The sequence below is a fragment of the Diabrotica virgifera genome, chromosome 10 (genome assembly GCF_917563875.1).
Source record: "Diabrotica virgifera virgifera chromosome 10, PGI_DIABVI_V3a".
NCBI classification, from domain to species: Eukaryota; Metazoa; Arthropoda; class Insecta; order Coleoptera; family Chrysomelidae; genus Diabrotica; species Diabrotica virgifera.
The window spans coordinates 113,350,334-113,365,255 of record NC_065452.1 but is presented as its reverse complement, the minus strand read 5'-3'; the positions used below and the strand labels follow the sequence as shown (position 1 = coordinate 113,365,255).

Below are 14,922 nucleotides of genomic sequence, written 5' to 3'. Positions count from 1 at the left end.
CTATATCATCGGCATATCGGATGGTATCAACAATTCTTCCGTAGACTTTTAATGCCTTCTATTGCTCGTTCAAATATCTCCTCTGAGTACAGGTTGAATAATAATGGCGACAGCATACAACCTTGTTTAACTACTCTTTGGATTTTTGTAGTCTCAGTATTTCATATCTCCGTTCTAATAAATGCATTTTGGTTCCAATAGAGTTCAAATATTATTACACCAGGGAAATAAGGCAAAAATATACCATGTTCGGGACACTTGAGCAGCCAGGTTGCAAATGGATTTTTTGGGTACTATATACCTAATACATTATAAATACAAAAATTCCCGTCACAGTTTGGACGAGAAATTTAGTTATTAACAAATAAGGGTCAAAAATGAAAGTTTTTTCGTTTAAATCGCTACAGGTAAAAATAGGGTAATTAAATGTCTTATTTATAATATTTTTTTTTTAGCAGATGAGGCAAGGTTTAAAATAGCGTTTTTTAAATTTTGGTCTGATTCTTTATTGCTTCGGATATTGCAAAGTAAAACTAAAATTTCGAAAATAAAAAATTTGTTATAACTTTTGCGAAAATGAATTTAGGACTTTCATATTGCACAAAAAGTTGAGTCAAACAGTTCATACAATGCACAAAAAATTTTAAGACGATGTGTCAATTAGTTTAAATTTTATTCAATTTGTTTTTCCCAAAGAGCTTTTTTTTGCAATGTTATTGTACAAAAAATAATAATGATACAGAAATTCTGCGAAAACAACATGAAAGAAGAATAGTCATATTTTCAACTCATTTAAAAAAATCATTAAAAAGTCATTTTTATCACTCAGAAAACATTTTACTAAAATATAGTCATTTTTGGCTTATAAACAATTTGAATAACTTTGTTAATATTGACTGTAGGCTAAAACTACAATATAATTTGAAAAACTGGTATTTTTATACGAACTTTCAAAGAAAAATATTTGGCCTAGGTTAATTACGGTCAAAGTTAGCCACTTTTTTTATTTAATTGATGGCTACTTGGTTTATAACAATTAAGCGACCTAACTAGAGCCATTTTGAAGTTGAAGATATATAGGTTATGTGTAAAAGTTTGAGTAAACTTTGAACCTCAACAGAGTGGTTAATAAAGATTTAAAAATGGCGTCCGAACGGAATTAATTCATGGTCGGTGGAGGGGAATTACTAAAATACGTGCACTCAAAAAATGAAACTGATTCTGCAAACATATGCTGCGATTAATATCGATGGAACTTGTTGATGGATTTTGATCATAATTTTTTTAATTTGTATGTACTCGTAGTCTTATAGAGTACGTTATGGACACACAACCCCACCTAAAATTACAAAATGTTACAATGGGGGAACTCCCCTTATCACTCAGGGATATGAAAAATACATTACGACCGATTCTAAGACCTACCGAATATACATCTATAATTTCATAAAAATCGGTCAAGCGGTGTCGGAGGAGTATGGAAACGAACACTGTGACAGGAGAATTTTATAGATGTAAATATATAGATGGCTATTAACAAACAGGGGTTGGTGATAGAAGAGTGAAAATTAAGGGTTGTATGTATTTTTTAATTCTACATCATATAAAATTAAGGTAGATAATTATTTTGTCCAAAAAAATAAAAAAATGTCAGAGGGGCAACGCCCTTATAACTTATGGGTATAAAAAATAGATTAAAACCTCTTTAACGTCCTACAGGATAAACGTGTAAAATTTTATAAAGATCGGCCAAGCCGTTTCAGAGTAGTATGGTAACTAACATTGTTACAGGAGAATTTGATGTATATAGAAGTAACTGCGAATTAAATAATAACAGTGGCTAACTTTGAACCTAATTAACCTAGACAAAAAGTTTTTTTCTGAAAATTCGTATAAAAATACCAGCTTTTGAAATCCTAAAGTAGATTTACTCTATAGTCAATATTAACAAAGTTATTCAAATTGTTTAGAAGCCAAAAATAACTCTATTTTACTAAACTTTTTTAGGATTGATAAAAACGACTTTTTAATGATTTTTTTCAATACTTTAAAAATATAACTATTATTCTTGCATGTGGTTTCCACAGAATTGTTATATCATTATTATTTTCTGAACAAAAACATTGCAAAAAAAACACTTTGCGATAAACAAATTGAATAAATATCAATGAATATAATATGACAACAACTAAGTTGCAACGCAATCCTTGTAACGGCATGTAAGTAGATTAGAACAATATTACTATCTCTTTTATTATTACTACTTTGAATTTGGAAGCATATTTAAGTCAGTTTATCTTTATTTTGTTTTTAATGGTTAAAAATTTTAATTTCAACAAATTCAAACTGTATGCACCCATTTGCACATACATGCCTATGAGCATTTTTACTCATAGGTGTGACATTGTATATACCAATTTTCTGAAATGTCAACAGTTGCAAACCTTTATTTCAAGAAATTTTATAAAAAAAAAAAAAAAAAAAAAAAAATTTTAAATTTTTAAATTTGGCTTTCTATTAACATCTCTTCAATCAGACACTGGTCTAACACAAGTTTTCTCTTATTGTAGCATTTAACTACTTGTAACGCCGACCTGAAGATGATCTGTATATTGTAGAGATCGAAACCGGTCGTCAAAGTATAATTAAATGATTGTGAGTAAGTCTGTGTTTCATTACTATATTTAATATGGACTCACATATGCAACCCATTCAATACTTAAATTGAATAAAATTTATAATTGACAAATCAAATTTTTTGTGCATTATATGGAATGTTTGACTCAACTTTTCGTGCAATATGAAAGTCTTAAGGCCATTTTCGCAGAAGTTATAGCACATTTTTTATTTTTGAAATTTTAGTAATATTTTGCACTTTTCGAAACAAAAAAGGATCGGACCAAAATTCAAAAAGAGCCATTTTAAACCTTGGCTCATCTACAAAAAGAAGAATATTATAAATAAGATATTTAATTACCATATTTTTACCTGTAGCCATTTAAACGAAAAAACTGCCATTTTTGACCCTTATTTGTTAATAACTATATTTCTCGTCCAAACTGTGACGGGCATTTTTGTATTTATAATGTGTTAGGTATATTGTACCCAAAAAATCCATTTGCAACCTGGCTGCTCAAGTGTCCCGACAAAAACCTTATTTCTCTGGACTATATGTTTATATCATTGGGATCGATGTTTTCTTTTTGTAAACATTCTATTGGTTTTTTGTGCTTGACTTTATCAAAGGCGTTTATATAATCTATGAAACACAAATATTCATTTTTTGTTGATCGTGACATTTTTGCATGAGCACAATGAAACGAAACAAGGTCTCTCGTATTCCCATACCGTTCCTGAAAACAAATTGTTCTGGGCCCATATCCTCTTAACACTTTCTGTTAATTCTGTTATGAATTATTTTTAGAAATAACTTTAACATATGGGACATTAGACTTATCAGTCAATAGTCGTTACATTTTTCAGCATTGTTGGATTTAGGGAGGGGTACAAACGTAGATGTAAGCCACTCTTGTGGAGTTTTGGAAGTTTTATATACATTATTGAAGATTTTTGCAAGGAGATCAAAGTTTTATCTTCTAAGAGCTTTACAATTTCACTGTAAATATTATCGGGACTAGGTACTCTTCCAGATTTCAAAATTGGGTAATGTTGTTCATAACTACCTTTCGGCTATTCTTTCTTATTTTTTATTTACCATTAGATGAAGTTATACACAGGTAAGATAAATTCTATATTTATTTGAAGTTTGTACATTTTAAAGCAAATTTTAAAATCCAGTGGACATTCTTTCTCCACATGGTGTCTGGACTTCATTGATATGTGAAGTGGAGAGCTCAAATCCAACTCATTAATGCTTCATCCAATAGAGCTGTGATCCAAACCTTGCCGTGAATGCCTACGTTTTCAAAAAAAATTGTATAGCTATAATAATATATGTATCAGACTAAACTCTCTTAATAATTATTCCTATCTTACAAAGATTTTTATTAAAATATTTTTGTGTATATTTCTAGGATTATGATGAAGCACTTGTAGTAAGAACCTCTATCCATTCGCTGTTTCAACACAATTCTAAAAACCATCATTCAAGCGCAAGGTAAAATTTTTAAGTATTTTGTTATTCAACTTTTGAATGGGTGGCACGTGTGAGTCTATTTCAATTTAGGCAAGAGAAAGGAAAGTAGACCTACGCACAATCAGTTTAATATTACCTACGACGAGCGGTTTCGCGTACTATAATTTACTAGGCATCTTCAGGTCTCCGGTAAGACAACTAAACGATACAAATACAAAATTGCCAGAATTAGGGTGAAATTGCACAGAATTGCCCATTGTCAGGTGAAAATTATTATAAGGGGATAATAATTATCACCCTGGATTATACAGGGTGATTGATTCGTGGGGTGAAGCTCAATAGATCCGCTATAGTAATAGATAGCAATAAAAGTTACTAACAAAAATTGTAGACAACTTTGAGATTCATATTACAAAATTAGTTAGAATGTTACAGGGTGTTCGATAACCTAGTGGCAGACCAAACTTATGTTTTTTTTAAGTAGAACACCTTGTAGTTTATTTTATATTCGAAATCTCCTTAACTGTTCCATTACAAAAGTATAAAGGTTTGTGATGTTATACAGGGTATGTACAAATTTATAACCAATTTTATATGAAACTCGTAACAAGTTCAATATCCTGTATAAATAAAAATAAGCACAACAGAAATGATTTATTGGTGCCATATTTTTAATTGATTGTCAAAATTTTTAGAAATGATTAATATTGCTAATTTTCTTTATATCGAATACAGGGTAAGTCAAAACGCAAGTACATTATTTCCTCAGTAGTTTTAAAAGGAACACCCTATATTTTATATCACTATCGAAAAGTACCATTACCGTACTTTAAATTTTATATAACATTCCCTATATCTAAATTTATTAGTTTTCGAGATATTTTCAGTTGTCAGAGCAAATTAATAACCACAACATACAACATTTTTGAAACAATTAAAAACTACTTTTGTAAGTAAATGTAACAAATAAAAAAAGAAAAATAATTTATTAGTTATAAATTTTACAAAAAAAAAACATAAACACCAAATGCAACATTTTGGGAAAACAATTAAAAACTACTTTTGTATGTAAATGTAACAATGTAGCAAATAAAGAACGAAAAATAATTTATTAGTAAAAATTTTATAAAAAAAACATGAACACAAAATACAACATTATTGAAAAATATTTAATTACATTGTTCAAAAGTGTTCAAAATGACCTCCTAAGACATTTATGCATGTCTAAAAATGGTCATTGAATGAGTTACTTGCACTACAAAGCATTAATTTGTAAATTAACACTCTATATACTTTGTATTCTATTTTTCATCTCATACCTTGTTGTTGGAGGCATTTTATAACCTTCATTCTTAACGTAACCCCAAAAAAATCAGTCCAGTTTATTAAATTCTGGTGATCTGGGTGGCCACGCTACAGGTCCATTGAAAAATGAAAATATCTCGAAAACTAATTAAGTATTTTCTATGGGAAATAAGCCACAATTTTACTAAAAAATGAATTTATTAACGTTTCGAAGCCCAAATCGGGTTTCGTTGTCAAAATACAAAATACTATTAAAATAAACAAAAATGTTGTTGCTAAGTAAAAAAAAATTCTTCTAATAATTTATTTAATCTGACTCATTTATATTGGAAATTCAGACGTATATTATACATTTTAAAGCAGAAGACTTTAAAATGATATCGCCAATATTTATGAGTTGCGTTCCTGGGACGACTTTACTAAAAGATAGTTCATTCGATTACATGAAATCAATCCCAACTCAAGAATATTCGTCGCAAAAAAATCATATTCGCATGTATTTTGACAACTAAACCCGATTTGGGCTTCGAAACGTTAATAAATTAATTTTTTAGTAAAATTGTGGCTTATTTCCCATAGAAAATACTTAATTATAAAAATGCCACAAGGAAATAGCTTCAGAACAACATCTCGAAAACTAATAAATTTAGACATATGGAATGTGGTATGCACATTAAAGTACGATAATGGTACTTTTCAAGAGTGATATAAAATACAGCGTGTTCCATTTAAAATTACTAAGAAAATAATGTACTTGCGTTTTGACTCACCCTGTATTCGATATAAAGAAAATTAGCAATATCAACCATTCTTAATAATTTTAACAATCAACAAAAAATATGGCACCAATAAACCATTTATGTTGTGCTTATTTTTATTTATACAGGTTGTTGAACTTGTTACGATTTTCATATAAAATTGGTTATAACTTTCTACAAACAAACCTTTATATTTTTGTGATGGGACAGTTAAGGAGATTTCGAATATAAAATAATATATAGCGTGTTCAATTTAAAAAAACATAAATTTGGTCTGCCACTAGCTTATCAAACAACCTGTAACATTCTAACTAATTTTGTAATATGAACATCAAAGTTGTCTACAATTTTTGTTATTAACTTTTATTGCTATCTATTACTATAGAGGATGTATTGAGCTTTACCCCACGAATCAATCACCCTGTATGCACTAAAAAATGTTTAAAATATGCATGCCACATGCATGTTACTTATTGATCGCAATAAAGAAAAGCCTGCATTTCTTTTTAAAACTTAACCAAATTTATCTTTAATTTACTTTCCAATTGTCCCTGGAAAATTTATTACTCTTTCTTTGACAGAGTCAACAATGCAAATGCTATTTAAGATAATGTTTGACTTTCTAACTAGCTAATTCCAAGAACCTATTATGTAAATATGTATAGAAAACTATTTTATTTATGTGATATTTTCAAATACATCAAAATATGCCGCAAATGCTCTTAGTCAACTAGGTATGAGTAGCAATATATGTATTTATAAAGAAACCCACAAATATGCGGCATGCATTATTAGGCATATAATCCAGGCTCTAGTTATTAGGAGCACAAAATGTGCTTCCAAACCGATAAAAGATGCCTTACTTACGTTCCGATACATACAAGAAATGTTTTTATATTTCCGTGGAAACATACTCACAACTCCGTTATGGTTGATAATTCCGTTGTCAAACATCTGTCAACCATTCGAAGCTGTGAGTATATTTTTACGGAACTTTTAAAAACATTCCTTGCTTCGGCATGTAAGTTACATTTATAGTATTTTTTTTAATTTGGTGCTCCTAATAACTATGACGTACATATAATATTGGTATAATTTATAATCATTTTTACCAGACAGTAACCTAATTCTGTCAATTTTGTATTTGTAGCAATTAGTTGTCTTACCGAACACCTGAAGATATCCAGCAAATTGTAGTATGCGAAACAGGTCCTTCTAGGTAATATTAAACTGATTGTGAGTACCTAACGGCGCGTCCGCATTGGTAAATTTTTAGTGCGTATTGAGCTAATGGTTCGTCGCAAGAATTTGCGTCGCAAATTTTTACCAGTGAGGACGCGGTGCTCAAATCATATCTGATCTTCGCTCGAAAATGATAACCGATGGAGCGTGTGCATTGTGTGCGTCGAAAATTCTTGCGTTTGATTTATGCGACGAACACGTCCACACTAGCACAATTTACTTCGAACACGCAAATATTTGCGACGAACAGCTGGTACGCACGAAAAATTTATCAATGCGGACGCGGCATAAGTCTACTTTTATTCGTCTTAACTAAATTATTTCTTTCTTAGGTAGGTACCCTATGAGCAAATGCTACGATTGTACATAAGTACGTTTGGTCTATATGTTATAGTCAAAGCCCGAATTTCAGGCACTCCTAGGTTTGACTAGACAATCCTCAGGTCTGACTGACGATCTTAGTCAAAGCCCGAAATAAATTACAATTTCGGCCTTTGACTAGTCAAACCTAGGAGAGACTAAGTTGGTCAGGCAAAGGTCGAAATTTAGTTTTATGAAATCGGGGTTTGACTGGTCAAACCCCGATCAGCTATTAAAATGCCGTAATTTGTTAGATTAGGTTTAATAAAACGCCAGTTTTTAATTTTAATGTTTATTATTTTTATATTTTCTTAATTAAAATAAAATAAAAAGTGTTTATTCTCACATGTTGAGGCATTATGACATTTAGAGTTGCACAATACGTTAGACCTTTTACACTTTTGAAGAGCATTTCTTATTGCAGTAGCATTTTATAAAGCCTTTTCCTCCAAATTTAGAATCTTTTGTACTAATTTCTCTTAGATACATCTTAACGTCTGGAACATCTTCGAAATTAAGAAAATTCTCTTTGCGTCCTCTTATTTGATTTCTTGAAAAAATAATGTTTATTGTTCCGTATTTCGTACCAACTCTATATAAACCGTCAATTGTTTTAGCCTTTATGATACCCAAAATATTAGGAGCATCTCCTTTGGCTATATCAAAGCTGGGGATAGGTATTGTTACACAGACAGAAAAGATTAAAATAAATATAGAAAAGGCGATTGAAGGTCTTCATGCCCAGGCTAATACTATGAAACAATTAAATGAAAAAAAATTCCTCCAATTTCGATCGGAATAACTGTAATAATACCTATCCCCAGTTTTGATAGAGCCAAAGGAGATGCTCGAAATATTTTGAGTATCACACAAGATAAAACAATTGACGGTTTATATAGAGTTGGTACGAAATACGGAACAATAAGCAAACTTGTTTCAAGAAATCAAATAAGAGAATGAAAAGAGATTTTTCTTAATTTCGAAGATGTTCCAGACCGGAATGGGACGTTTCATCGCCGCCGGTTCATCGCCGCCGTTTCGATGCCGCCGGTTCATCGCCGCCGTTTCGATGCCGCCGGTTCATCGCCAGTCCATTTCATCGCCGTCCGTTTCATCGCCGGCCGTTTCATCGCCAGTTAGTCAGTTGATTTTGTATCGGTATGGGAGATGACACGACACGACGTTAAATTCAGTTCAACACATATGACAAATAAAAAGATAAAAAATATTATTATATTAATTTACTGTTCTATTTCTACTTCCCCTAAATTTGATACTAAATAGTATTAAATTTGCAGTGTTAAATTATGTTTTATATTATAAAAGTTTAAAAGTCTATTAAAAGATTAAGTATGGCAACGGGATTGGTCATATCTCGCATTTCCTAGAATTCCTAATTAATACTAAAAATAAATAATAAATGTAACTGTCGAAAATTCGGAAATATATCAGTTAGAGATTAACTGACTGGCGATGAATCGGCCGGCGATGAATGGGCCGGCGATGAATCGGCCGGCGATGAACTGGCGGCATCGAAACGGCGGCGATGAAACGTCCTAGACCCTTTCCAGACGTTCAGTTGTCTCTAAGAGAAATAAGTACAAAAGAATCTAAATTTGGAGGACAAGGCTTTATAAAATGCTACTGCAATAAGAAATGCTCTTTAAAAGTGTAAAAGGTCTAACGTATTGTGCAACTCTAAATGCCATAATGCCTCAACATGTGAGAATAAACTCTATTTTTGTAATTTTAATTACGACAATATAAAAATAATAAATATTAAAGTTAAAAAATGACGTTTTATTAAACCCAATCTAACAAATTACGACATTTTAATAGCTCATCGGGGTTTGACTAGTCAAACCCCGAGTTCATATAATTAAATTTCGACCTTTGCCTGACCAACTTAGTCTCCTAGGTTTGACTAGTCAAAGGCCGAAACTGTAACTTTATTTCGGGCTTTGACTAAGATCGTCAGTCAGACCTGAGGATTGCCTAGTCAAACCTAGGAGTGCCTGAAATTCGGGCTTTGACTATAACATATATATAAATGAAAGTAAAACAAAATATATGCAGTGTACAAAGTCGAGAACAAAGCTTAGAATCTACAAAACAGTAATTAGACCAGTGGTCACACATGGATGTGAAACGTGGACCCTCTCAACCACTGATGAAACTCAACTGAGAATATTTGAGCGCAAAATACTAAGACTATTTGGGCCAACCCATTGCAGCGATGGTTCCTGGAAAATTAAAATGCACGAGCTTAATGAACTAATACAGAGCGCAGATATTGTTACATTTTTAAAGTCACAAAGACTAAACTGGCTTGGTCACTAAGAAAAAATGCCTGATGATCGAGTAAATGTAAATGTGATCGATAAAAGTAATCCAGAGATGGAAGCCTCAAAGAAATAAAACAAGACGAAGGACCCGTAAAAGACGGATAGACGACGTAGAGGAAGATTTTAACCTTTAACTACACGCGCTGGCGTACTTTGTACGCCAGATATAAGAATTCTACTGGAAGTATATTTAAAAATTTAATTTTTGACCTTTCTTATTTTTCTAACCTATCACTGGAATGTGCTTTACAATTTGATTTTAGTTTCGTTATAATCGGCGTTCTGGAAAGATCGTAATTTACATTTTATTTTAACTATTTATAATGGGAAATAAGCCGCAATATTATTAAAAAATGATTTTTATTAACGTTTCGACGCCCAAATCGGATGCCGTTGTCAAAATACAAAATACTATTAACATAAACAAAAATGTTGTTGCTTAGTAAAAAAATTCTTCTAATAATTTATTTAATTTGACTCATTTATATCGGCAATTCAGATACATATGATACATTTTAAAGTAGAAGACTTTAAAATAATATTGCCAATATTTATGAGTTGCGTTCCTGGGACAACTTTACTGAAAGATAGTTCATTCGATTACATGAAATCAACCCCAACTCAAGAATATCCGTCACAAAAAAATCATAGCATGTGATCTGTCTTTAAAAAGACAACCACATGCAACGGTGACATTAAAATTCTCGCGTTAGAGATCTCATAGTAAATCAGGAGGGAAAACCAGGAAAAACCTCGTGATACTATCCCGACATCGTAAGTATTTGGTCTTACATTTAATTTACTCTCAAAATTAATACCAAATTCTGACTTTACTATAATTTTGTTTAAATTATAAATAATATCAATAATACATGGATATATAAGTAATACTAAAATATAAAATATGTACTAACTCGACTATTGACTTACTAATTGTGGTATTTTCTTTCTATTGACTTCCTATTTCAGTATGGGTATCCATATATTTCCATATCGAGGTTTTTCCTGGTTTTCCCTCGTGATTTACTATGAGATCTCTAACGCGAGAATTTTAATGTCACCGTTGCATGTGGTTGTCTTTTTAAATACAGATCACATGCTATGATTTTTTTTTGTGACGGATATTCTTGAGTTGGGGTTGATTTCATGTAATCGAATGAACTATCTTTCAGTAAAGTCGTCCCAGGAACGCAACTCATAAATATTGGCAATATCATTTTAAAGTCTTCTACTTTAAAATGTATCATATGTATCTGAATTGCCGATATAAATGAGTCAAATTAAATAAATTATTAGAAGAATTTTTTTACTAAGCAACAACATTTTTGTTTATGTTAATAGTATTTTGTATTTTGACAACGTTAATAAATATCATTTTTTAATAATATTGTGGCTTATTTCCCATTATAAATAGTTAAAATTGTAAAAATGCCACATAGACCAGGGCCCATCTGTAAAAATATTAGTACATTTGGACGTTGAGAGGTGACTCAAATTTTTTTGCGGAAATTGCTTGAAAATAAATCAAATAATAATACTTGAGTTATCCTCCCTCTCAAAAAGGTCCAGAACATTGTTTAAATAATCAAAATGTCAAAAAATTAAGGAAAAATTCGATTTTTTTCTTGGTTTTTTGATTATAACTTTAAAAGTATTCATTTCGGAGAAAAGTTGTACTAACATAAAAGTTGCGTAATTAAATTTTCTACAATATATAATTGGTTAAAAATTTAAAAAATAGTCACCCTTGTTGCAAAATAGCAATAATTGTGAAAAAAAACATACAAAAACAAGTATTCGTATTTGACGTTTTTCAACCATTTATGCTACACTTAGGACCTTAATATTTCATCCAGAAAAAGTTTATGATAGAGTAAAACAACACTGTAAATTTCATTAAGATCATTTCAATAGATTTTGCAAAATAAATTTTGCAATCCGGCTTTCGTAAAAAAAATTCATTTTTTCAAAATGTTACAGGACTGAAAATAAAGCAGATAGCAAGTTGAAAATTTTTTTGCTTATAGAAGTGTACTGTACCTTTCATTTGCAATTTTGAAAAATTAAAATCGATTAACATCACGGCGTCAGGAATTTTTTTAAATAAACATTAATTATTGGTGCTACGCGCAGGACAGCGGATAGTTTGCTCTGATTGGGCATTCCAATGACCTTTGATAGTGATCGATACATTTTAATTTTTATTACATTTCGATATAAATAAATAAATTTGTTTATTGCAAAATAAAAACACCTACTCTATCCTTTGAAATAACACTTTTATTAGCAAAAACTTTCTTTGTTCATATATTTTAACTTAAATAATAAAAGTTTATTATTTTTAAAGATATGCAATTGTTTAAACAACATTTCACAAACAATAATAAAATTAGTTTGATTTTTGTGGAATTAAAATATTAAAATACAACAAAATATAGAGTAAGAAAATAATATATTAGATAAAGATTGGAAGAAATTTTGGTGGAAATCAACTTGTGTGAATCGAACACCGCTCTCCTGCGCGTAGCACCAAAAATTATTTTTTATTTCAAACATTTTCTGACGCCGTGATAATTAATCGATTTTAATTTTGAAAATTGCAAATGAAAGGTACAGTAAACTTCTATAAGTAAAAAAAATTGAACTTGCTCTCTGCTTTATTTTCAGTCCTGTAACATTTTGAAAAAATGAATTTTTTTTGCGAAAGCTGGATTGCAAAATTTATTTTGCAAAATCTATTAAACCGATCTTAAAGAAATTTACAGTATTATTTTACTGTATCATAAAGCTTTTCTGGGTGAAATATGAAGGTACTAAGTGTAGCATAAATGGTTGAAAAACGTAAAATGCGAATACTTGTTTTTGTATGGTTTTTTCGCAATTATTGCTATTTTGCAACTAGGGTGACTATTTTTTAAATTTTTAACCAATTCTATATTGTAGGAAATTTAATTACACAACTTTTATATTAGTACAACTTTTCTCGGAAATGAATACTTTTAAAGTTATAATCAAAAAACGAAGAAAAAAATCGAATTTTTCCTTCAATTTTTGATATTTTGATTATTTAAACAATGTTCCGGACCTTTTTGAGAGGGCGGATAACTCAAATATTATTATTTGAATTATTTTCAAGCAATTTCTGCAAAAAAATTTGAGTCACCTCTCAACGTCCATCTCAAAACAGATGCGCCCTGGACTAATAAGAAAATAGCTTCAGAACAACATTACATTTTATTATTTGTTGTTTCCGGTGGTGGACAATATACCCCAGGATTATATTACTATAAGTCGTAATATAAGTACATATTTTAATTGTTTTTTAGTCATTATGGCAAAAAATATATTTTTCTTTGGAAACAATACTTTTTCTCTTGTAAAAAATCACATTTAAAAAATTTTTTTATTAGTAATTTTATTTATCATGGAATCCAGTTATTCCATGATTCCAGTTATAAATCCCAATTGGCTTACTGAAAAGGAACTCCAAGTATTCACTGATGCCGAATAAGGTTTATAACAAACAACTAAGTGTATTTTTTCAAAAAAAAATTAAACAAATCCGCTGTTTTTAAGTGTATTTTCTTGTGGCGTACAAAGTACGCCACGCGTGTAGTTATGTTATAACTTGATGCGCGGGTAGTTAAAGGTTAAAACCATGAACATCATAAAGTGGAGAAGGAAAGTATCCGACAGGGCAGAATGGAAGAACATTGTTAAGCAGGCCAACACTCACAAAGGGTTTTAGAGCCATTAGAAGAAGAAGATGTTGATCGTTTAAATGAAACGCTTATCAGCCAGATAATTATACTACTATGTTACTATTTCGATGTTTTGTGCTAATTGTATTTTATTTATAGAGGCAATACGTCACGAAGATCCTCAGTGGGGGCCGATGTGGAAGAATCTGATTTACAATTTACCTCCAGCAATTCTAGCAGTCCACAGGTATATTGTCCCATATTAATATACATAGTACCTATATTTACTTTTAATTAAACTAGCAAAATAACATAAAGCTACTGTACTTTGATCTTATACATCTCCAGTGGCGTCCAAATTTTAATGTACAGAGTGATTTATTTATTATATTTATTTATTATACTAAAATCACAATAAAGATGCACTAGAAATAAACAAACCAAGTAGGGTGGCCCTTAAGATATATGAGAAAATTTAAATTTTGAAATTTCAACATCTCACCCCCCAAAAGTGTTCCATTATACATCAAACTTAAACGTGCGAAATTTCATGAAAATCGGTGAATATTTAAAGATGGCCCCGGGTCTGGACAATTAAATAATTGGTAGATATGAGATATTTATTTACTTCATTACATTTAGGTACATAATTTTTACACACGCATATTTACATAATTTTTACCTTAAAGTTTCTATAATCTTTAACACATAGAAAAATTCACTATAGTTCTTACTTATTATCTTGTTTTGTTTTCATGATTTCGGTTTTTGTAGCGCCCGGAAACATTTTTCGGTGCGCCGCAACTAGTTGTATGAGGTATTGTAGCTGTTCTTCCTTATTCGTAAGTTTTTTGTTGAATTCTTCAATTAGTGTAACTCCTCTTTCTATCCTATCATTTGTCGTCACTAAATTCTTCACCATACTTTTGGCTGCTTTGAAACTTTCATCATCTTTCAATTGAACCGGATCTCTTTTCAAAAAGTCATCAGGAAGTGAAAGCATGTTGAAGAATTGTTTGGAGTTTATAGTAAAGAACTGCTCCAGACCTCTGCTCTCCAAAAATGCAGAAGATTTTATATCGGTATCACGTTTTGGAGGGTGTTCAGGAGCTTCT

General features: G+C 30.6%; 1 protein-coding gene across 1 annotated transcript in view; it reads left to right on the top strand.

Moving 5' to 3' along the window:
- Window positions 1-14,922, top strand: part of LOC114333287 (NGFI-A-binding protein homolog) — a 242,064-nt gene that overhangs the window by 212,278 nt on the left and 14,864 nt on the right. The window contains exons 5-6 of the mRNA XM_028283144.2: window positions 4,035-4,117; window positions 13,967-14,054. Of these exons, the coding sequence (XP_028138945.1) occupies window positions 4,035-4,117; window positions 13,967-14,054 (171 nt within the window). The remainder of the gene's footprint in view (window positions 1-4,034; window positions 4,118-13,966; window positions 14,055-14,922) is intronic.